Raw genomic sequence first — 25,739 nt, 5'->3', positions numbered from 1 at the left:
CCATTCTTCTTTCTACCTCCCATCTTGGGTTGGCTGTAGTTTTATTTTGACACTATCAAGGTTTATCACATTTTTGTTTATTCTGTAATCAAATTAAGTTTCCCATGCTTCGTATTTGCAGGTGATTCCGACCTTTGAAAATTGATATTCAGCTTTTGCATTATTAACAGTAGGGAAATATTCACTGCAAAGCTGTTTCTTTCTCTTTGTGTCCAATGTCATGATTCCATGCTACTTAAAAGAGGTGTTCAGATGGGTAGCTCTTTCTTTTAAGTCACCAGTTACTCAAAATCATGTCCATTTTAGTTTGCTTCATATGTGGATTATAACTTTGAAATAGCTTTTTGTTTTTCTTTGAGTTTCTCACACTTTTAAAAAATATACAGAGAAGAATCTTATGCCTTAAAAAAATCTACTAGTTTCTTAATCTTTCTGTTTATTGTTTACAGTCCGTTTCACTTATCTTCATGAAACCCACTGATTCCTGTTCTAATTTGGACTAGATATTTTACATTTGGATCATGACTTCATTGTGTAGATTTTTGTATTCCCTATAGTTTTTCATTGCTTTTCTTTTCTCCTTTCTTTTTCTTACATAATGTATTTTTATCATATCCTCATTTTCCCTTCCAACTCTTGAACACTCTGTCTATTGTGTGGGATCCTTCCCCCCGCCCCGTCTTCTGGATCCCTCTATCTTCTTGCTCCAGTCTCAACTGGTTGCCCTCTGGCTTTGCTGCACAGCTGTTAATTTTGAACTTCTCTTCATTACTCTATGGCTTAGGCTACTATTTCTAAATATACATGTTTTCTTTTTTTTTTTTTAATCTTGTTTTGTTGGAGTACATCTTCACCTTACTTGAAGGAAGAAAGGATAAATATAAATTTGTATTACAACACATCTCTCTCTTTAAAGTGAGGGAGGGACTTCCCTCGAGGTCCACTGGTTAAGACTTCACCTTCCAATGCAGGGGGTGTGGGTTTGATCCCTGGTTGGGGAGCTAAGATCCCACATGCCTTGTGGCCAAAAAACCAAAACATAAAACAGAAACAGTACTGTAACAAGTTCAATAAAGGCTTTAAAAATGGTCCACATCAAAAAAAAATCTTCAAAAAAAAAATAAAATAAAAAAGTGATGGAGTGATGAATGGGAAATAAATTTTTCTGAGCCTTTGTGTTTCTAAAAATGTCTGTATTATATCTTCATATTTGACAGTTCAGTTCCAGGCTGAAAATTATTTTCCTAAGAATGTTAAAGGCTATACTGCATTTTTTTGTGTTTGTGTATGTGTGTGTTTTGTTTTGATTTGTTTTGTTTTTTGTCTTCCTAGTGTTGCTGAAGAGAAATCTTATTCAGATTCTTATTCTCTTGTGGGTGACCCACTTTAATTTGGATGTTTTTTTTCTGGAAGTTTTTAGGCTTTCCTCTTTATCCTTGGTATCTGAAATTTCACAATGATGGATGTGTCTAGGTCTGGGTCTTTATTCATTTGTCGCTGTCAGCACTAGTGGATCCTTTCAGTTTGCATACTCCTGTTTCTCTTGAACTCTGGAGAATTTTCTTTGGTACTATTTCCTTGATAATATTCTTCTCTATATTTTCTGTCTCTTTTTTTTTTCCCGGTAATTCTGTTAGCTCTATCTTGGATTAGCTGGATTGATTCTTCATACTTCTTATCTCTTCTCTCTTATTTCTTTAATTTCTGAGAGATATTCTTAAATTCTAATGCTATGTTGAATTTTTTTTATTTTGACAATCATATCTTTAATTTTTAAGGATCTTTTGATTTCTTATTATTTTCTTTTCTAGCATCTGTTTTATAGGATATTAGTTAAGAACATGAAATCATGGACTTTGGGGTTAAGCTAGTGTTCAAGTTGTAGTCTTACTACTTACTAGATGTATGATATTGGAAATATTTCCTCATTTCTCTATGCCTCATGAAGATGATGATGATAATGATGATACTTATAATACCTGCAAGTTAGTATGTTTAAGGCATTTAGAACAGCTCCTGGTACCTGAGTTAGTCTTTAATTGTGTTTAGTTGTCCTAAGGTGCAGTGGAGCATGTTGGTATGGGCTCTGGAACAAGCGTGTTCCCAGCTCTGGCATTTACTTGTGGCTTTGGGCAAGTTGTATTTTATTTTATTAACTTTTTAATTTGAGTAACTTTTAACTTACAAAACACTTCTAAAAAATTTCTGAATGCACCTCATCAGATTCTCCAAATTTTATATTTTATGTAACTGCAGTGTAATTAGCAAAATCAGGAAATCAACACTGATAACAACAATATTATCTAATCCACAGACTGTTTACATTTCACCAATTGTCTACTAATGTACTTTCTCTGATTCCAGGATCCAATCCAGGATAAAATTTTGCATGTAGTTGTTATGTATTCTTTAATCTGGATGGGTTAAGTTTTCCTGTGCTTTTTACCATCTTGCAATTTTTGAAGAGTTGTTTTGTAGAGTGTCCCAATTTGGGTTTGTTTGTTGTTTTCTCATGCTTAAATTCAGGTTATGTGGTCTTTTGGACAGGAATACCATAGAACCAAGGTTGTGTCCTTCCCAGTTCCTCATTTTGGGAAGGACATGATGTGAATATTTTGCATCACTGGTGCTGTTAACTTTGATCACTGGTTAATGTGGTGCCTGCCAGGGTTCTCCTTTGTAAAGTTATTATTTTTCTTCTCATGTTTAATAAGTATCATATGAGGGGATACTTTGAGACTACGTGAATATTTCTCATTATATTTTTACTCAGTGATTTTAGCATCTATTGATGATTCTTCCCTGCAACGATTATTACTGTGGTGTTTGCCAAATGGTGATTTTTCTGTTTTAATCATTCTTTCTACATTTATAGTTAGAATTTTACTTTAAAGAAGAACTTTTTTCTTCTTAATTAGTTAATTAATTAGTTAATTAATTAATGAATATCACTATGGATTATGGATTCTTATTTTATTCCAGGGATATAAACACTTACTGTAATTTATTTTGATGTTTTAACCGTCTCACATTTGACCAGTGTGTGTCCCTTCAGGCTGCTGCTTATGTTCTTCTGATAGGTCTCCATAATTTTTTGCATAGTTCCTTACTTTCTGACAATACAAAATATTCCAGTATTTTGTTGTACCTTCCCCATGCCAACCATTTCTTCAAGGAGCCAGGTTTCTTTTATTGGAGAATGGTATTTAGAAACCAAAATCTAAGTGTTAGGTGTGCCCTTTGGTACTGGAGTGTCATTGCTTCTAGATCTTCTCATGACAGAGCTAGTAATATATATGTATGTATACATACATTTGTATTTATCTATACGTACACATATTGAAAACTGAGTTCAGGCTGATGCTTAAAATTTCAATACAACATGACAGTGTTCATTCCAGCTTTCCACCTTATCTTAATGTTTAACTCCTTTCTTTGATAGTGAGAAACCTGGACTTTCATTATTCACAACACAGACACACACTCATTCACTCACAGTACACATAAAGTAGTTCAGGGATTGATAATCTTATGTCCTTTTGAAAAACAAGCCTACTAATGAGAAGAAAATATTTGTGCATTGTTCTTTTTGTCTTTAGCATTACAGTGTGTAGTCAAAATACTGTTTTACAAAGTTACTTAGTTTACAAAGGTGCTACCTGCTAGGTCTGTCCTTTGTAAAGTTACTGTTTTTCTTTTTGTGCTTAATAAGTATCATGGGGGAGATACTTTGAGACTATGTGAATAGTTTTTTTCTTCCCTCTGCCTTCAGTGCGGTTATGGTATTTATTTTTTCATATAGTTAGGCTTATTTCTGTTTGTATGTATTTCATTTCGGGTCTTCCCCAATTCTTGTTGGCTTTGATTCTTTTTCTAAGTCTGTAAAATGTTAACATAGTTCTAGAAGTCAGAATCATACATAAAGGTATATTTAGAAAAGTGTCACACCATACCATCCTTTGTAGTCCATATTTCATTTTCTTATTCATCTTTCTTATTTCTATTTAAAATGATTTTACCAGCCTGTTTGGTTATTTAATGTTTTAATGTCTGGTTTGTCAGTTTTTAATGGTATCCCGACAGTTGCCTATTGCAGAATCAATAGCTTATTCTACTTTCCTCTTTCCTTTTTCTTCCCATTTTTTGTTGCATTATTTCCATTGTATCATAATGTATAATATTTGAACATTGATCTTTCACCCTCATCTTCACCTTTTATTTAGTCTTTGATACAATTAGACATATGAAAATACTTACCATCAGCCTTTTTGCTGAAGTTTTCCCAGTCATTTCTTTGTTGAATGAAGCTCTAATAGGTTTCTGAAGAGTGACTTTTAAGTATTGAATTCCTAAGGTCTTATATATTTAAAACTGTTTTTCTATAGTCTTGACACTTGATATAGGAAGAGTTGGCTGGACATAAAATCCTTGTTTCACACTTTATTTTTTTAAAAATCCTGCTCCATTATTGCCTTGTTTTGCATATTGTGGATGCCATTCTAATTCTTTGGCCTTTGTAAGTTATTTGATCGTTTTGCCTGGAGAGCTTGAGGACTTTTTTCTTTTTCTTTGAAGTCTCATACCTTTTAAAAGATCTACCCCAGATTTGACTGTTCTGGGTCAATTTTCCCAGATACCTGGTATGCCTTTTCAGTATGTAGATTCAGATCTTCATTTACTTTTGGACAATTTTAGACAATTTTGGACAATTATAGTTTCAAATATTAGTTTTTCTTTTTTTTTTTTGGCCATGCTGAGTGGCATGTGGGATCTTAGTTCCCCACCCAGGGACTGAACCTGCACCCCCGGCACTGGAAGTGTGGAGTCTTAACCACTGGACCGCCAGGGAAGTCCCTCAAATATTAGTTCTGTTTGATTGTTTTGCTTTTCTTCTTCAGGGACTCCAGTTTTACATAAGTTATTCCTTCTTTACTTGTCTTCATTTCCATTGCTTCCTCTCTGACCCATTAACATTTTTTCTTTGTATCATTTTTATTTTCTTGACTGCTTTTCTGTCTTTCTTCAATGCCTCTTATTACATTTTCATTTGAGTCTATTCTTTGACACTTGTATTTACTCCTCATTTTTGGCATAATTATCTTTTTCTTTCCTGGGTTTAATTTTCCTTCTTTTCATTTCTCATTACGTTTTGCCCATTTTTCTTTGTACATTTTGAATTCCTGATTCAAGGTGATTTTTTATATCCTCAAAGTTTTGTTTGAATACTATATTTAATTCAGTTTGGAGTGTTGTTTTCTTCTGTTTTTTTTTTTTTTTTTTTTTTTTTTGTGGTACGCGGGCCTCTCACTGTTGTGGCCTCTCCTGTTGTGGAGCACAGGCTCCGGATGCGTAGGCTCAGTGGCCATGGCTCACGGGCCCAGCTGCTTCGCGGCATGTGGGATCTTCCCAGACTGGGGCACAAACCCATGTCCCCTGCATCGGCAGGCAGACTCTCAACCACTGCGCCACCAGGGAAGCCCTGTTTTTTTTTTTTTTGAGGGGTGGTTCATTTGCTGAGATGTATTGCTTTTTTTGGTAGTAACTTTGTATAGAATTGATTTGTTTTTGTCTATTCATTATGTGGATTTTGGGTAGTTTATGAGATTCTTTATTCAATGGCAACCTCTTCCATCACTGTATCAAAGTCCAGTTCTTTAATAATTTGTGAGGTGTTGTTTTTTTTTTTTTTTAACGGTGGTCAGGAGAGTGTTTGCATGTCCTCTGATTTTTGCTTTGTTCTGTTTTGTCCTGAAGGACGCTAACTTTTCCTGTTTTGCTTCTTTTCCCTTTCACCTGCCAGTTGCCAAAGGGTGCCTCTCCCTTCCTTTTTGCCTTTTTTCTCCTCTAGAAGCCACTTTGAAGATACCCACTTCAGATCATGTGTACATTTAAGTCCCTCTCCAGCAGTCAGTGACTGGATCATGTTTTAGTATTTATAAAATTAAGGGATTTACTTTTTCTGGTAGTGGTTATAAAGCAATTTTAGGCCTGCTGCTAGCTTCCTCTTTTCTCTGTCCTTCAGTTTTTGCTGGACTGCTCTTACTTACTGTGAAGGCTTGTGGCAGGAGCATGAGTGATTACTCACTGGGATTTGATGTTTTTTCTTTTTCACTTACAGTTATTTTGGAGTCTGGACATTCTGTGGCTTCTAGTTGTATGGAGGACATGGTTTTTGTGCAGTTTTATTTGTTTTTCTTATTGTTCTATATTGTTCATAGAGGATATATGTAGAAATGCAAATCTGGGCAGCCTCTACCTAGCTATCTGAAAGCTCTTGGGCAAATTTTTAACTCTCTGAACTTAGTTTCCTCATATGTAAAATAGGGATAATAATTATACCTACTTGATAGGGATTTTGTGAAGGTTAAATGAGATAATATTTATGAAGTGTTTATAATACTGCCTGTAACATAAGTGCTCAAAATTGTTAATTGCCATTATTATCATTATGTATGGATGCAATATCTGCTCGAATACTACTGTGGTTACTGCTTTGGAAATAAAATGCTTGACACTATCTGAAGTTGATCCCTCCTGTAGTCCTGTGTACCTCATCTTCTTCTGCCTTTTTATGGACTGTGCTTCTGTAGCTATGCTTTAGCTCCTGCATCATCTGTTCTTTTGTTTTTATTGACTTCCTCCTTTTGTCATGCAAAGAAGCCTAAGCCATCTTAAAAAAAATCTTCTGTTGACCCATTTCCCCTTCTAACTCTGTACCCTATTTCTCTGCTCCCTGTCATGGTAGAACTCTTCTATATAGCTGCCTATATGGGTTGTCTCCATTTTCACATCTCCCATTCTCTCTCTAAGCCACTTCATATGACCTTTTATCCCGTGCTCCTCTACTGAAGTGGTTCTTACCAAAGTTATTCTTGACCTGTGTCTTTTCAAATCCAAGTATTACTTCTCTGTCCTGACCTGGTGAACCACTCCTTTTTTTGTTATTGGTGTTTTAAAATCATTTTCAAGTCCCTCAGACATAAAAAGTATTTAAAATAATATAATGAACATGTGTATTTGCCATCTAGCTTCAAGAGTGAAAATTATCAATTCAATTGAAGCTGTGTCCTTTCCCAACAGTAGATGCTCCTATGCTCCCAGATGTAGCCACTATACTAAGTTGGTATTTATTGTTCATGCCCCACACTTTTTTGAACTTTTGCTACATATGTATCTTCCTATAAAAAAATGTAGTGGTTTTCATATTTTAACCCCCAGATTAAAATGATTACTCTTACGTATCTTCTTTTCCAACATGTTCTTTTTATTCAGCATTTTGTTATGAGAATCATTTATGTTGACACGCATGGCCTAAGATGTGTACTTTCACTACAGTATAGTGTTACATTGTATGAACAGTTTATCCATTATCCTGTAGTTGGACACTTAAGTTGTTTCCACTTTTCAGTGATTACAAACCGTCAAGTTGTTTCCACTTTTCAGTGGTTACAAACCGTCCTTCTGGAAACATTTATTATAGATACCTCCTTATATGTGTGTTTCTGTTTTGTAATACCTGGAAGTAAAAGTTCCTGGGTTAATAATGTATATACCTAGATTCTTCTTTTGAAACACCTTGTTCTAGACTTCCACAATGCCACACTTCTCTGGTTTTCATTTTACTTCAAAACCAGGCATTCTCAATCTCATTTTTCTGGATCCTCATTCTCTACTGCACTATATTGTACCATCCTCGGGCTTTGTCTTTGGCTCTCTTCTCTGTCTTCACGCTTCCCATGATATTTATCAAATGTGATCCAGTCATGTAACTGCTTTGCTTAAAGTCATTCAGAGGCCCCCCTACTGCCTCTAAAGTCTGAGTTCTGTATCATGGACAAAACCATGAATAAGTAGCTCCCTGTGTATATCAATTCCTACCTCTTTTCCAAAGGATCCTGAAGACCATCTCTCCAGCAGACTGGGCCTTTGCTCACACTATTTCCTCTTTCCCAATTTTCTTTCCCCTCACTCCTTACCTGCCTAGTAAACTTGCTCATTTTAAAAGATAACTCACACGTCCCCTTTTCAGGGAAGCTTTCCCTGACACACTCAGGCAGAAGTAAGCCATTCCTTCTCTGTGTTCTCCTAAGCAGTTTGTTCCTTATCTCCACTATAATAGTGATTCATTTATCCAACAAATATTGATTGATTGCCTGCTATATGTTAGAAACTGTTCTAGAAATTGGAGCTATACAAGACAGACAAGGCCCTTATTTTCAAGGAGTCTACATTCCAGAGGGTAGGAAAGAGAAAAATATAAGCAAACATTATTTCAGATAGTGATAAGTAGCACTATGATAAAGTGAGAGCAGACAGTGTGGCGGTGTGACGGAGAGTGTGTGTGGGGAGTGGGTTTGGGCGATGGGGGTGACACCTCAGGTTGAGTGAGATGCTGTTTGAGTTGAGACCTGAAAGATAAGAAGGAGCCAGCCATGTAGAGATTGGAAAGAAGAACATTCTAGGCAGAAGGAATAGCGAGTACACAGGCCCTAGAGTCCATGTGTTTGGCATGTTTAAGGAACAGCATGATGGGCCGTGAGGCAGGAACGTGATGAGGAGGAAGGGGTGCTGTGTGAAATCAAGTCCGAGAATAGACAGGACCAGATCAAATAGGACTTACAGGTAAGAGTTGTGGATTTTAGTTTATGTGTACTGGGAGGCCATCGGAATATTTTAAGTGAGAGGTGACAAGATGTGACTTATGTCTAGAATTGTCAGTATGGCTTCTATGAGGAGAATGCTAGGGGGATGAGAGGGTAGAGCAGAGACCATTAGGAGGTGCTGCCTACTACAAGTGCAAAAAGTTGGTAGCTTAGATTACTGTGGCATTTGAGTGTCCATGGAAAGAAATGGAATGACTTAGGGAATATATTTTGGAGGTAGGCTGACAAGACTTGCTGATGGACTGCATGTGTTGGCTTTAAGGAGGGATGGACTCAAGAAAAGGACCCCTCGGCTTTTCTTGAGTAACTGGGTGGAGAGGAGTGCCATTTACTGACATGTGGATGAATAGCGGTGGTGGCACTGATGAGAAAGTTCTGTGGTGGGGAGGGAACCCAAATTTATGTTTTAGATGTTTTAAGTTGGATATGCCTCTTAAGAATGCAATGTGTGGATCGCACGAAGGCAGTTGGGTATATGGCTCTGAAGGTCAGGGATTGTCTTAGTCTGTTGGGGCTGCTATAAAATTACATAGGCTGGGTGGCTTAGACGACAAACATTTATTTCTCACAGTTCTAAAGGCTGGAAGTCTGAGATCAGAGAGCTAGCATGCGTGGGTTCTGGCGAAGTCCTCTTCCAGATTGCAGACAGGCTTATATCCTTATATGTAAGGATATAAGGAGATCTCCTTATATCCTTACATGGTGGAAAGAGGGCCGGGGAGCTCTCTGGCCTCTTCTTTAAAGGGCACTAATTAGGCTCTACCCTCATGACCTAATTACCTCCCAAAGGTCCCACCTCCAGATACCATCCCATTGGGATTAGATTTCAAAATAGGAATTTTGGAGGGACACAAGCAATTAGCTCATAACAGGGATGGATATAGGTCATTTTGGGAGTCACCAACTTATTGATTATATTTTAAAGCTGGGAAACTGGGTAAAATAACCTAGAGTTTGTGTATAGATGGAGATAAAAGAGGGCTGAGGGTAGCGCATTGGACGCTACAGCATTTAGAGGATGAGAGGCAGGGAGGTAAGAGGTAGTCATAGAAGACAATAGAAGGAGGGAGTATGAATAGTATGGTGCTTCTTAGAGTTAGAGCATAATGACCGCACAGACGTGACTGTTGTATTTGACTCCTGGAGATCACTGTGACCGTGGTAAAAGCACCTTTACAGCATTCCAGTGGCCAAAAAGTGGAACTTAGCTCATTCCTTTAACTGCTTATGTATCTGTCTCTTCCTCTAGACCATATGCTAGTCCTATTTATTTCTAGGGCTAAGCATGTAGTAGATGGTGAATAAATATTTGTCTACAGGTTTGGATTTTACAGTGCAGTTTAAAGAGTAATACACGGTTTTACCCTCATTTAGAATGCTTTCAGACCACTGACCCTTCCCACCCGTTTGTATCAGCTCAGCCATAAACTTGTGAATAATAAATTAAACGAAACATGATGAGAGAGGAAAGCCATTTTTTTTTTTTTTTTTTTGCGGTACGCGGGCCTCTCACTTCTGTGGCCCCTCCCGTTGCGGAGCACAAGCTCCGGACGCGCAGGCTCAGCGGCCATGACTCACGGGCCCAGCCGCTCCGCGGTATGTGGGATTCTCCCGGACCGAGGCACGAACCCGCGTCCCCTGCATCGGCAGGCGGACTCTCAACCACTGCGCCACCAGGGAAGCCCCAGGAAAGCCATTTTAATAGAGGTTCACAGTGTATCCTGAAGCCATCATGCTGTACTGAAAAAGGGCCTTGCTTTGGATTCAGAAGGCCTGCCTCAAGGCAGGCCCCATTGCTAGGCCTCCTGAAGGTGTTGGGGGCAAGTTCCCCACACTCTCTGGATTGCAGTTTCTCAGCTGTCATATGTGGATAACATTAACAAATTCCTCTTACAGGATTTTTGTGAGTGGCAAATGAGCTAATGCATATGAGAGTTCTTTGTAAGTAAAAAGATGCTCTGTAAGTGCTATTTTTGTAAAAGTAATTGGATTATCCATTTCATTACTGACTTACAAAGTAGATTAGATCAGAGTGTCATAAAATTCATATTTAGGCAGTGGCATATGAATGGCAACAAGTTGGGAGAGGACACAGATCTGGAAAATGTGGTACTTTTCCAGAAATATATAGGAAATTAATGTCTTTTGGCTTTGTTCTCTTATCGTTCCCAGATAAACTTAATCATTCTGTTAGAATCAAAGAGTAGTAGACTCTTCTACTTTAAGATGTAATAATCAAATCTAGCTAGTGGTCTGTTTATCCCACTGTTGCATATCTCTGAAAGAATAAAATTTATTTATTAATAAATACATTAACTCAATTTTTCAAATTTTCCTCACAGTGATTTCTCATTTCATGTTACTTCTAGGGTAAAAATCATGGTAAGAAACTCCGAAATTACTATGCAGCAAACAGCTGTCCTCCTCCTGCCAGAATGAGCAATGCAGTGGAACCTGTGGCTACTCCAGCTGTTCCAGTCCCTCCGCAGGTGAGACACGTGTGTCAAGGTGGGCACTGACCTATGCACAGATGGTCATGGGTAAAATTTGTTGTCTATGTGCCCATCAAGGTACAGTTGAGCAAATATTCCTAAAAGGTCCTACTTAGTGCTTTTAACTCCTTGAACTCCATGGTACTGGATTTAATGCATGCAAAAATCCATGAATCCCAAGATTTCTCATTGGCTTTGGTTACGGTGCAAGAAATGATGAAAAATTATTTCATGAGTCTTTCTCTATGCAGTTCTCAAAATTCTGGGTTAAATGGCCCTGAATGTCTAGGCGAAGCCCTGAATGAGAGATTTTTAAACATTTATATCTCTATCACAGTTAATCCCATTGACTTTATATTTTGCCTTCCAGCAAGATCAGTTTCTTGAGGCTGCCCTTTTCTTACCTCCATGAAGAGAGCCTGTATAAACTCTTTCTGGACTTTGGTATCGTGACACACACTTGAGAGCCAAGTTCCTTTCACTCTTTGGGAGATAGATCAGGTGCTTTGAGGCAAGATATTCCTGTACTTTAGTAGCCTCTGAAGTATGGATGCTACTCTGTCTTTGAAGTATTATTTTTCTATAGGTCATAAATAATAATAAATAATAATCACTTTAATTGAGTACTTACTATGCCAGGTACTCTGCTAAGCACTTTTCATGCATTATTTCATTCAGAGCTGGGCCTAGGGTGAGATGAGGGATGCACTTGACTTAGGCACAGAATTTAAGAGGGAGCCAAAATACTCAGTAATCAAGTAATCAAGATGTGATATTTAAAAAATTCAAAATGAACGTGAAAAAGTCAATGGTGAACAAAATGTCAAAAACTTAAAGACAGGATAAGTGTTATTAATTTTCCTTTTGCCTTAGGCAGCAATGTGGCTTGGCATGGCACTGTTGCTGATCCTGTCTTTATTTAAAAGTTTGATTTTTGTTTTGTTCCTCATTGATTTTTTTGCAATAAGTTTGATTGATAAAAATATTCCATTAAGTATTTTTCTTTTATTCTATTTATTTATTTTTGGCTGCGTTGGGTCTTCGTTGCCGCACGCGGGCTTTCTCTAGTTGCGGCGAGCGGGATCTACTCTTTGTTGCGGTGTGCAGGCTTCTCATTGCGGTGGCCTCTCATTGCAGAGCACGGCTCTAGGCACGCGGGCTTCAGTAGCTGTGGCTCGTGGGCTCAGTAGTTGAGGCTCGTGGGCTCTAGAGCACAGGCTCAGTAGTTGTGGTGCTCAGGCTTAGCTGCTCCACGGCATGTGTGATCTTCCCGGACTAGGGCTCGAACCCATGTCCCCTGCAGTGGCAGGCGGATTCTTAACTGCTGTGCCACAAGGGAAACTCCCCATTAAGTGTTTTTAATCCTGATTGCTGAGTTTTTTGATGCTCCCTTAAATTGTGTGCCCATGGCAAGTGCCTCTCTTGCCTCATTCTTGGCCTGGGTCCTGACTTCTTTTAATGCTTGCAACAAGTCAGAGGTATTGACCTTATTTCTCAAAGTATGATCCATGAGCCAGCAGCATTGGTTTCACCCGGAAGTTTATTAAAAGCCCAGGTAAACTAAGTAACTTGTCCGTCGTGTTACAAATTTTATAAAGTGGTGGAGCAAATGATTTCTCTTGACCTTAGACCTCTACTCCTAAACACCATGGTATAATTTTACTTTTCTGAGTGTCAGTTTTTCAGTACTTACAGTGTGGATAGCAATATCAGCTATTCATGTCCTCATGAGTTTGTGGGGAAAATGAGATATGTTAAAAAGAGAATCAGAGGACAGGAAAATACCCAGAGAGATCTTCAGGCTGAGTAGTTGTCACAGTGCTAATACCTGAAGGCTGCTCTAAAAATGGACAGCTGCTTCCTGTTAGGGACTGTTTTCAACTGGCTCCACCCTCCTGGGCAAACAGCCTTAGGCTTCTTTCATAGCATAGCCCTTTGTGATTTTTGAAAACAGTTATCCTGTCCCCAGAAAAATCTTCCCTTCCAGGTGAAACAGTGCTATTTCCTTCAGCTGGTCCTGATATGATATGCTTTCCAGATTCTTTATTGTATATTTTATTCTTCTTTAGCCAAAATCTAATGTGTCATGTTTTGTTAACCCAGCAATACTTACTGAGTTCATACTGTTTTCCAGGCACTGTGTTAGGTTTCCCTTAACTCATTGTTTCCCAACCTGAATACAATTGTCTGGATCTGCTGGTTATTTCCCCCCTAATTATATTATATCTGTAGCTAATTTATAGACTCTGAGGACAGGGGCTCATTTTTTAAATACATGTATGTATATCACTTTTGCATTAGGTAGCAAGCCCTATAAACAGTAGGCATTCAGTAAATACTTGTTGATGGATTCTGGGAGGACTTTGTTCTTTCTGGTAATGTGATTTTAAGCCTTACCTGTACTGCCCTAAATCTTCCATATTGGGTTTTTAAACTTCTTTTCTAAAATTTCTTCAATGGAGATAGCAATGAGGCATTCATCAGTTTGGTACACAGGTGATTGTAATGCAAAACCACGATTGTCTCCCAGCCATTTTTTCTTTTTTTCTTTCTGGAATGAATTATTTCCTGTCCTTATAAAGCTGAGTGTTCGTGGTCATGCCATAACGTTCGGTTATTTTTCAACTCTTAGAAGGAAGGAACTTTGAGGAGAAGAAGAGAATAAAGTGCACATTTTTAAACCTTGTTTCTCGTGTCTTTGCTGTCAGATGAGCTCCTTTAAGCCAGGAGGCAGAGTGATTCTGGCCACAGAGAATGATTACTGTAAGCTCTGTGATGCCTCCTTCAGTTCTCCGGCTGTGGCCCAGGCTCACTATCAAGGGAAGAATCATGCCAAGAGGCTGCGGCTGGCGGAAGCTCAGAGTAACTCATTCTCGTAGGTATTGCTGTTTTCTCTTAGGCCAGCGTGTTATGTGAGACTGTCTCTAGAGAGAAAAGAGTTGAAAGGGATCCTTGTTTAGAAGTCTCACTCTTAAAATTTCTCTTCTCCAGAGAATCCTCAGAGATTGGTCAACGGCGGACCCGGAAAGAAGGGAATGAATATAAGATGATGCCTAATAGGAGAAATATGTATGCAGTACAGAATAATTCAGGTATTCTGTGGATTTCCACATACCTTCACTACATTCTGCAAATCGTCTCCTCTATTTTTATTTCCTTTAATGGTAATAGATAGCCCTGAGAATTTGGGGTTAGCTGTTGTTTTGTGGAATTGGTCTAGTGGTTTTTCAAGCTGGTGTTTATTTCAGGTTTTATTTATTTATTTCCTATTTAGAGTATTATTTGTTTTGATTTTAAACCAAGTCTATGTTTTAAGGTCTCTTATAGTACCTTTATATTTCTTCTGGTATTTGTCAGCTGAGACATTTAAATGCGTCATAAAAATGGACTGTTTGGTTTAAAGTTGCACCATATTAAATCCCCATTTATTGGGGAAAATAAAAATTATAGCAGTGGTGTTCAACCAGGATAGTGACTCAGATTATCTGGGGAGTTTTTATAAAATACACATGGCTGAACCATGACTTAGAGATTTTCAATCAGTAAATTTAGAGTGGTACTCAGACATATGTGTGTTTTGAAAATGCTTCCTCAGTGATTCTGATATATACCTTCAGTTCAGAATTACTAGTTTTTAGGACTATTTCCTGCATTTTCTGATTACCTTCAGTAGGGGGAGTAGGACTGAGCAGTCCCTCATCCTTTCCCTACCCCAGCCTCCAATGCATACATATATGAGCAGAGGTCACTCATGTGAACAGTAAAACAAACAACAACAACAAAAAGCTAATTGGAAAGGCAAGAGAAGCATAGAAAAAAGGGACATATAGAAAGCACAATGTAATAAGATTAATGAAAATCTACACATATATCAGTAATTGCAATAAATGTAAACTTACTAAAGTCCCAGTTAAAAGACAAAGATTTTAAGATTAGGTAAAAAATATTCAGCTGAAATGAAGGAAGCTGAGGTAGGTCTCTTAATATTAGATTAAAAAAACTTTAGGATAGAAGGTGGTTTAGACTTATGTTCTCTGATCAGAGTACAATTAAATGAGATGTCAATAATAAAAATATAAAAAAGCAAACAAAATTTTTATGTGTTTGGAAGTTTTTAAACATTTCTAAATAACTCATGGGCCAAAGAAGAAATCATACTGGTGATGGAGAATTCTTAGACCCAGATAGTAATAAAAATACATCAATATTTGTAGCATGCAGTTAAAGTAACATTTTGAGAAAAGCCTTAAATGTTTATTATTATAGTAGAAAGGAAAAGCAGAAAATGATTGAGCTAATGGTCCAACTTAAGAAGTCAGTTACGTAAAGAAAAAAATTATCAATAATTCCACCATTTTTGTATACATCATTCCAATTCTTTGTGTATGTTACTTCTGTAAAATGGAAATGTAATCATATTTTGTGATATTTTTATTTTACTTAATAGCATATTATAATCAAATATTGTTACTAAAGAGTTTTCTATAACCTTGTTTTTAGTGACTGTATAGTTTTTCATTGCATTCATTACCATGATTTTTCGAGTTATATTTTTGGATCTTTCCTTTCCCCTCACCCTCCCAAAAAAGCTTTTATAAACTCTGATGAAATAAATGTCCTTGCTCATAAATCTCTATGCAAAAATTCTCAACATTTTCTTAGTATAATTCTTAGAATTTTTGGATTAAAGAATTAGCATAATTATACAGATTTTTATATAATTCTTGGAAACGAAAGTATTTTTTAAATTATATTTACTTTTCAGAGACATTGCCATTTAGAGTTTGGGTCTGGCTCTACAGTAACATTTCTGACGATAGTTGGAGGAATCATTTTAGCTTTTTAGGTTGAACCTGTATAAAATTGTAATTTAAAACACCCATTAACTTTACATTCTTTTAAAGCTAGGAATCTGTGAATTTTATACTTTGAGCTTAGAATTACAAATTACGGTGATAATTGGTCAGACCACCATTCACTTAGTATGCTGAAGTGAGTACATTACTTTTGCCTCTTGCTTTAGCAGGTCCTTACTTCAACCCCCGCTCTCGGCAGAGAATTCCACGTGATCTGGCCATGTGCGTTACTCCAAGTGGCCAGTTTTACTGCTCCATGTGTAATGTTGGGGCCGGCGAAGAAATGGAATTCCGGCAGCATTTAGAGAGCAAGCAACATAAAAGCAAGGTGTCTGAACAGCGGTACAGGAATGAGATGGAGAATCTGGGATATGTATAGTGATTGTCATATTCAGATAGAGCAGCTTGTCCTGCCTGTTGTTTGCCTTCTGTCAACATGTTCTGCTTTGTGGTTCTTTTGATATGAGTACATTCCTCTGCTTAATGTTAATACACCTAACCTGCAGTGGTACCACAAGGTGTCAAAACTGGGGAAGGAAGAGAACATGCTTAAGTCATGATGCTTTTTCAGGTCAGTTGTGTTGAGCTGCTTAAAGCCTGTGACCTACCTACCCCATGAGAAATAACTTTTTATCTTGACCAAGTTCTGGTCAACTAGTAGCCTGACCACTTAGAGCTTTAGCTATTTAAAAACTTCATCTTTTTCTGCAATTTTAGTGTTACGTACTGCTAAATAAATAATTTTATTGAGTTCTTGCTTCAGATCATAGTAAAAACAGGTAAGCAAAGATTTTAGTTTCCCAAGGCTTCTTTGGAATCACCATCTCAACTCAATGCATTGTCAGTAGGATATACTATGTAAAACTGCATTAGAGTCCTTCCCAGGACAGTTTTTCTCTTTATCATGTCCTCCAATGATTGAAATGCAGGTTTTCTTGGATTCAGACAGTTCTTATGTGCTTGTGTACTTCCAAACAGTGAAACTTCATTTCCAGTTGTGAATTTCACAAATTTAAATTCACCTTCTTCCCACCTCTTTTCTTCCCCCAGTTGAATTAGCTTATCCAATAAGCTCATTTTCATGCCCCAGCTATGTTGTGGGTTTTCCAAGCCTCACATTTGAATATCCAATGAGTTTAGAATAGATGTGACTTAAAAAAAAATATACGTTTTTTTCAGTTAGTTTTAGGAAATGAAATGTGTTTGATATTTCAATTTAGAGTTACTTGATGATAATAACATGTACTTATATGATGGTCTCAACTGTAAGTTCAGATCCCTTGATGTTTGTTTTGGTAGATTTTTTAGGTAAACAGATCCTTATGTTTTACTTACATTCTTCTTTGTCTTGCTAGTTTGTTGACTGTCCTGAAAAATACCACACCTTTACTATTTCTGAGATAGAGAAGAATTGTTTTAAAAAGTTAATCAAATTTTAGTATCATCATTTCCAATAGAAAAATACCTGAACTTTGGTATTATTCTTTATAATCTAGCTTCCTTGAAGATAATAAAAATATATTATAGATTACTTTCATATCTGATAATTTCAACAGCATTATTATTTTTGTTCTTTGTTTTTAAAATGAGAAGCTCTAGTGTTATATCTAGATTAAATAATGGAGGATTCTACGAGCTTTCATTAACCATATTTTACATATTTACTATATTTACATGGATAAGACTGGTGCTCATCCATACTTCTTTTGAAAGGCCATGTTCACCAGGTAGTTTATATTGAGCAGTATCTGTGTACTATGGTAAATTCACTTTTGATTGCTTATATTATTAATTAAAAATAAAACTCCTATTTTTCCTTGAAAATTCTGTAGGCAAGGAGATGAGAAGAAGGAAAATTATAATCATCATTCCTCTCCTTTAGTACTTCTGAACAATTTTTAAATACTAGACCCATATTTAAAATTAAGTTTTGTGATTAACCTCTGGTACACCACCAAGTTGCCCTTCTGTTGAAGTGGTGGTTTTTTTAAAAGTAAAATTGCTTAGTAATTTTATTTTCTCCCAGAAACAAAAGAATGAAATAATATTCTGTTGAGGTTCTATGTAGACCTGTGACTCTTAGTATAATAACGCTTTTTGTAGTAATCTATAAAGTATAATTGATTATTTTAGGGCAATTTAGAGCTTATCTTATTGGTCAGTAGGTTACTCATTTTGCTGCTAAGTATAATTTTTTGGTAGATTTTAATATGACAGTTCTGGCCACATGGTTCTGTGATTATTTAAAGATCTCATTTTTTCCCCTCTGTGTATGTGTGACTATATATATGTATACACATGTATAGGTATGTGTGTGTGTATATATATGTATTTATATGTATACACACACATATATGTATAAAACTATGTACATATAGCTTTATGTGATACCATAGAGAAGATTTCATTGAATCCTTAGATAACAGTAAAAGATTGTGGATAAAAATTTACATTTTATAAAAGTGGCATTCATCCACTTTCGGTTTTTCCTTTGCAGATAAAATTAAAGGAAGGATTCCCTCTACTCTCCCCACGTAACAATTTCATTATATATATATAACAGCAGTGGACTTAAGGCCTTAATGTTTTTCCTGGCCTTGCATATTCAGGTTTCTCATCTCAGTGCCCTTAATGGATGTTATGAATCCATAAACTCATTTTCTTTCAAAGAAAAAAGTTAGATTTGTAGTGTTAATTCTTACTTGTTATATTTCTTTGCACTAAAAAAGAGTGATGTGTTTGTTTTATATGACACTTTAAATACCATATTGCCTACAATAGCTGGGTTTGCTCCTTAATTTCCAAACTCTAGGAAGTTGATAAATAACTTCTATGATCATTTATAAAGGTTACATACACGTCCAAAAAAAATCACACATCTCTGTGACAGTAGGTTATGTTTTGAGCTTGTTACCTTGCAATATTCTCCTGTGTTCCATAGGTGAAACAAAGTGTGACAAAGGTGTCAGAAAGGAAATGCCTAAATAAATACATCCCTTCATGGTACAATTTCTCATACTCATGCATTCCTTACAGACAGTGGGTTTTTTCCCCCTGTCAAAGAAGGCTGTTGTTACTACTGCAGTCAGTGATACGTGATCTCATTTGGTTTCATTTAGTGAAATCGAGTCCTGCTCTTTATTGTGCTTTAGAATTTGCACTCTGTGCTCCCCAGGAATCATGTTAGTATCTTTTTATATTCTGTATATAAGGACGGACAGAGGCCTAACCAATGGAAAACCTTTAGTCAAGTAAGTAGATTCCAGTAATCATCTGCAAGAAGAACTCAGAGCATCAACGTCTCTTTTCTCTGTGAATATCTTTGTGTAAATTGTCATTCAAAAATCAGTGTTCGAAGATAACAATTAGAAACTCTTCTAAGATATTGAGGGCAAGAAGTTGTGAAGGAAAAATTTTGGTGTTCCAATTAAAAGATTGGATTGCTTATGCCTTCGAAGTGTTTTTTCAAAAATGTTCAGCTACAGAACCGAGTGTGCCATGTTATCCTTTGGACCCCACACTGAAAACACTGTGTTGGTCTTGTCTTTGTGTATCACGTACTACAACTTGTAAATACGTGCATGTTGTTTATGACGTTCGTCTGCTTGTCTCTTATTGCACGGAATTCCGCAAGGTGAATACTTGTTTTATACGATTCATTTAGAAAAAGTTCTGCCTCCAACTTCTCCTCCCTATTGCCCCTTTTCATTAGTTGGTAAACTTAGAAAACCATTTAGAGTTTTTGAAACCCTGAGATTGAATGAAGAACCATGGCTATCAGAGATCATCCCCATGTCCCTCTTACTTAAACAACTAAAAGGAAAGCATGAGATCTTCCACTTTATTTTACAGAGCTGTTCTCCAGTACTGGTGTGCTTGCTTGTAGCTACACTATCTACACTTTGAACAAGGATAAAAGGATATATGTATATATCTATATCTGGTTAAATCTTCCTCTGTAGATAGATTAGTGGTGGGATTAATGATTCCTTCACTCCTGAATTGGCTGGGATTATGAGCAACGACAGTTTGAGGACTATCCAGTGACCCATGTGAAACGAGTCTTGCTTGTGTCAGGGGAGACAGGTAACTGTTCTGCATAATATCCTCTACAGAGAGGCCTAGGAGTGATGGATTTGGAAGCTAATCTGTTTTGTTTCCTCAATGTCAGAACTGGAAGGCTGGAAGTACCTTCTAAAAAAACTTGTTGGGACATGTACTAAAGACAATAGAGCTGCTTTAGAGATAGAGAAATGTTTTGTCAGTATAGGCAAAAGTTTAATGCAGGCTTTTGAACAGATATTTTAAAAATACTCCACCTTACCAACTTTTTTTATTTAACCAGCAAAATCTCCCTTCAGGAGCTTCAGGCATCATAAAGAATGTTTTGTTGTTGCTTTAGTTTTTTGGTGGTGGACCCCTGCCATTGTGAGCTATTACTGTCAATCTAACTGAATGGACAAATAGCTGTGTAAATAGCTTCTCATATGATATTTCTACTGATAGCTGTTTGACTCTGCCTTCTTGTTATGAATGGGAGGATCATTTATCAACTCCCTTTCTGGGTAGCTACCAAAAAAAACCGGCTTATGGTACCATGTGACCCTGTCTTTGATAAGCCCAGAATATGAGTGCCTTTAGCAAGTTTTAGCATTTCACAGAGAGAAGAGATGATAGAATTATTGCCATTAATCACGATTCATAAAACAGGAGCTTGGAATAACAAAGCTTTATGCGCATTCTACATCTTTTTTTTTTATTTATGCAATCTCAATTTGATATTGAGTAAGACTGTATCATTATTGATCAGGAACCATACATCCTGAAAATGAATCCAGTTGTCCCAGGCTGGCAACAGTCATTGATTTTTGTTTTTCGCCTTGATCTGTGTTACATTTATATTTAGTGAATAGTAGTGTGGTGGATTGGGAGAGCTTGATATTGAAGTCTGGAAAAACTTTATTCCAGTGTCTTTTTCAAACTTATCTAATACTGTAGAGAGGATAGAATTATGTATTTGCAAATGAAGTGTGTGAAGAGACTGTCTTCACAATACTTATTAATTGTGCTAGTTCGTCTCTACATTAAAAACAGGCATCTTCACAAATCAGGTTCAAGGTGTTTTAAAGCAAAATTTTCCTTGCTTCAATTAATTCAAAATTTTAAATTGCCTGAGTACTTTGAGTCTTTAAAACACACTGCTAAATTAATTTTATTGTAGAAATATTAACATTTTTCTTGACATTTTATTATGAAAATTTTTAAACATAGAGTTGAAGAATTTTACGATACACTACCACTAGATTCTACCATCAACAGTTTCCAGTACTTGTATTACTGCATATCTGTCTATCCCTCTATTTATCCATCAAACAATGGAGTTTTAAAAAAATACACATTTTAATGTAAATTTCAGACATTTCCCTTAAACACTTTAGCATAGGTGGCATTAACTGTAGTTTAATATTTGTCTGCATATTAACATCTTTTAAAAAGCTGTGTATGAAGTTGAAAACCTGAGCCAATTAACATATGTCCTTTTCTCCTGTGGACTTTAGCCTACCACTTTCAGTTTCTGTATGTGCTTAGAGTGAGGGAAGACGACTCCTTTTCAAACTGAAGTTTTCTGGTGTTGGTCGTTTTAAATGCTAATTGTCATACATTTTAAAGCTTCATGACAAGAACTTTTTCTTTACCCCTCCTCTTATGATGTATTTTTGCTGAACTATGCAGCTTCTTTAGAAAACTGTAAGTTACTGATTGGGGTTTATTAAATCAGCTATACCTCATTTCAATCTACTGCTGCTTTTCTCCGTGGTATCACTTCTTTTACTACTTTCACATGTTCTACCAGAAAGTAGAGAGGAGTAAAGAGTCAACCCCATAGACTATTAGCTGTTTTAATCAACTCTACAGGAACAGATTGAGTAGTTTAGAAAGTGGAACCATTAATTTATCTAAAGCCTTTGACTTCCCTGAGAATTGTAATTGCCCGTGCTTTCTCTTAGCCATAATTAGCAGGATTAAAAATGATTGTACTGTACGATGAGTTGTTGAAATTGTGAGCCTTAGTAACCATCTTCAGCTTTACTCTAGTACTGTTTAGGAAAAAGTTTTGACATATGCCTTTATTTTTATGCCAATTTTTTTGTGGACAAAATCGGAAGAATTTAAGTGACTTATTGCAGGTCATGAAGATTCAGCGGGTAAGTCAGAACTGAAACGTCAGTATTCCTGATGCATGTTCTTGTGCTTGCTTGATAAAATTCATGGCTTTCAAAATAACACTTCCTTTGGGGCCCTTAAAATGAAAATATGTATTTTTACTAATTAGACTTTCACTTTTAGACATTTCACAGTTCTTTGAGCTTCAAGATTTTTCCATGGTCAGAGTTCCTCATTAAGTCAATGCAACTGCTAAAAATCTCACTAACAATACAGGTTTTATCAGATTTCCTTTTGCATTATATAACTTTCTTGATTCATTCATAACTCTTTCTATGTAAGTGCTTAAGTGACCCCCTCACTAGTGAAAATAAATGTTCTATATCGCTGATTATATGTATATTCTCTACATGATATATTTTTTTAAGGAAAAGTAACCCCATGTGTCTGGATGAACGATATTACCCTAGGGCAAAGCACATATAAAGCAGTTTATTTCTACTCTGAAAAATCTGGCATTTATGGGAACAAAACTCTTTTAGAGTGGCTGGTCATTGTTTTGCCTTCTTTTGGTACTTGAGCATATTTCTGTGGTTTTGTAAATTAGTGTGTCGTTTTGTAAGAATTTCATGTTATTCTGTATTAATTGGTGTTCACCTTGTGGTATCCTCGGCTGCCGTAATAATTTACTTTGGGTATGGTGTGTCTGCTTTGAAATGCCTTACTAGAGTATGTCAGACTCTGCTCTAAAGCATTTCATGTATCTGCTAGGACAATAAGTTGCCTCTCTTGGATGTATGCTCTAGATCCAGAAGCCAAACTGATTTTGCTTTCACTGTTAATGTTGCATTTTAGCGCAGTCATTGTTTTAAATTAGAGAATAAAATCGTGGAAAACCAAGGAGGCTTTAGAACCCTTCATTTAATGGCATGGCAAACTTTTAAAACTGCTTTTACTGTTTCACTAGGACAAGGTCTCTGGTAAAGGATATAGCTAAAAAATGCCAGCCAACACTGTATGAAATTGGGATTGTTTCCTACAATTTTCCCTAAATGTCATACAGGGGTTTAACATCTGTATATGCTGTATATGCTATGTGCCAGTCACCACTTTGGAAATCTGTTTGTGTTCTGAGGCTACATAAATGACAAAAGTGTCATGGGATTAAAACCACTCAACTGTGAATTGTGAAACTGAAATTGCTCTTTTGGTTTTATTTTCTTCAGCATATTGGATAGAGAAATCTGAAAGTTATTTAAAATTTACACTGCTTATGTTGATGGCTCATTTTGGCTGTGTATACTCACTTATGTATTGATTTCTGATAAAGGCTTGACATTATTATAACAGTCATTTTGCGTTCAATTTAATAAAAGAGTTTCTGAGTCTTGTCTGCACATCATTTGCTTATGAGTTGGAGATCAAGGAAAGAAGGTACATTGTCAGCACTGAGGTGCTGAGGTGTTATTTTTGATGCAGATGGTTGATGGCTGTGGATTCATCAGTCTGCATGTACTCCACCACCTGCTTCTTGAACTCATGCAGAGTATTGTCAGCTACTTGGGCTTGCAGTAGTATTGACCCAGCTGCCCACACTACCTACCCCTTTCCCCCATCACTGGAGTTCACCTGGGACTGGAGCGAGTTCTCAATTTTATTGATGTATTTTGAAGTTTATCTTTCCTTCAAATTCTGAGAAAAGTTGCTTAGCGGGACCATAACTGCTGCTTCTGGAAATAAACACATATTAAAAGGCGTATATGCCCGTTAATGTTTCGTGTATTTCACATATAAAATACTCTTGCAAATATAATCAGCTTATATAAACAATATATTACTGGGGTATGGTCTTTTAAGCACCCTGGTTAACTGTATGCAACGTGCTTTTGAACTTGAATGCTTATTTTAAAAAGAAGATTATAGGCCTGGAAGGTGCTGTTGTGGTTTTTTTAATTGGGATGCAAGACACATACGCTTACTGTCGTGGGAAAAATTCTTGTGTCTGCACAGAAAAAATGTTTCTGAATGAAGTGAACAGATTGCATTGAATCTGTCTGTGTGTTGTAAAATACTCAAGGCATCGTCACATTTTATTAAATCATGTACAGGAGATTTTTAGCTTAAAAGAAAGCCACGATAATGGGCATAAAAACAGAGTTTTAAACCACTTGAGCTTGTCAGATTTTCTTTCTTCAGGCATTTCTGAGGCTTATGTGTTTGCTGAAAATCTATTCAAGGTCAAGCATGGGGTGTTATCTTTTAAAATTGCCTGTATGGCAAAGACTAACACTGAACTTTCCCAGTCTGTTATAAATTGATACAAGATTGTTAAGATCATAAATAGATCTTTTTGTGATAAGTTTTAAGATTTTTATCATCTGAGTTGAAACTTAACCCACCAAGTTTTATTCCTATTAGTGAGACATTCATAAACTGTTGAAAATTGGGAACTTAGAAAAAGATAAAGACAGGTAACTATTTTGAAGTATAAATATTATTTAATAGAGATGTGATTATGAGTTCTTACCCTGTATCAGAAAACAAAAGTCACCTGAAAATACACTCCATAGTGTGTGTGTGTGTGTGTGTGAGACAGAGAGAGAGAGATGTGTATTGGGGGGAGTAGATGGAAAGATGGAAATATGTTTAAGATGATCAAATACTTGTAGTGAAGTATGTCCAAAGGAACAGACGGAAATTTGCCACTGGAAGAAATATGCTCCACCACAGGCAGTCTATAACTTCTGCTTGGCATTTTGGATAAGTTTTTAAGTATGTAATTGGAGCTTCAAATGTGTTTTGGCTGGCAGCCATCCCTCCAGACAGGAACAAGATGTCTTTCATATTAGCCTCAATTTTTTAATCTTTGCTGATGATAGAGGCTCTTCTCTATCCTTGTTTTCTGGAAACGGTTTACCAGGTTATGGACTTTGACGAAAGGTATATAGTGCCACCCTGTGGACTCTTTAAATCTTGCAGTTAGCAGTTGGAATGTGGTTGGTACACTACCTTTGAAGCAGGATCTTTGGCTAAAAAACACCTAGTGGTGGAAAGGACTTTTCATCCGTAAATAAAGCAAAGGCAGATATGTCTTTGGGAGATATTGAGGAGTGTATTCTTTTACAGTTTTATCTGCTAAAGTGTGCAGAGTGGGAAAAGTGGCAGATCTGGATTCAGGATACATATGTATGTATATGTCTGTATATATAGGCATATGTGTCTATGATTTTTTTGTGATGTTTTAAAAATGTCTATTTTTGCTTTAAAGAATCCATTATCCATACATTTTTGGGTATGTGAACAACAAGCATGGAAACTACATTAAAATGATGGTCAACAAAAGTCCCAAACTAGAAGGAAAGGACTAGAAAAATCTTTCATCAAAGAAGATTGTTGAAAATTTAAAAATTATATACAGGGACAAATGTTAACAGACGTGTAAATCATGCTGACAATATACAAACTAAACTAGGTAATACTGAGGTTTTCTCAAACATAATTTATTTTGGAGAACATAATGTTTTCTGCCTCAGTAAGCTAGCAGTACATAAAGAGACATTTTT

At 36.4% G+C, this 25,739-nt stretch overlaps 1 protein-coding gene across 3 annotated transcripts in view; it reads left to right on the top strand.

Annotated features, from left to right (window-relative positions):
• The window catches only part of ZMAT3 (zinc finger matrin-type 3), a 32,751-nt gene extending 8,792 nt beyond the window's left edge, over nt 1–23,959 (top strand). For 2 of the 3 annotated variants that reach the window (XM_079921543.1, XM_079921542.1), the window contains 4 exons: nt 11,033–11,152; nt 13,864–14,030; nt 14,147–14,247; nt 16,179–23,959. In XM_079921543.1, coding sequence (XP_079777669.1) covers nt 11,033–11,152; nt 13,864–14,030; nt 14,147–14,247; nt 16,179–16,390 — 600 coding nt within the window. In that variant the 3' untranslated portion in view covers nt 16,391–23,959. The remainder of the gene's footprint in view (nt 1–11,032; nt 11,153–13,863; nt 14,031–14,146; nt 14,248–16,178) is intronic. The other variant, XM_079921544.1, reaches the window with a different exon arrangement.
• The last annotated feature ends 1,780 nt before the right edge of the window (nt 23,960–25,739 follow it).

Source organism: Stenella coeruleoalba (genome assembly GCF_951394435.1).
Source record: "Stenella coeruleoalba genome assembly, chromosome: 5".
Taxonomy (NCBI): domain Eukaryota; kingdom Metazoa; phylum Chordata; class Mammalia; order Artiodactyla; family Delphinidae; genus Stenella; species Stenella coeruleoalba.
Note: the sequence above shows the minus strand (reverse complement) of the source record. Positions and strands in the feature narration are given on the sequence as shown.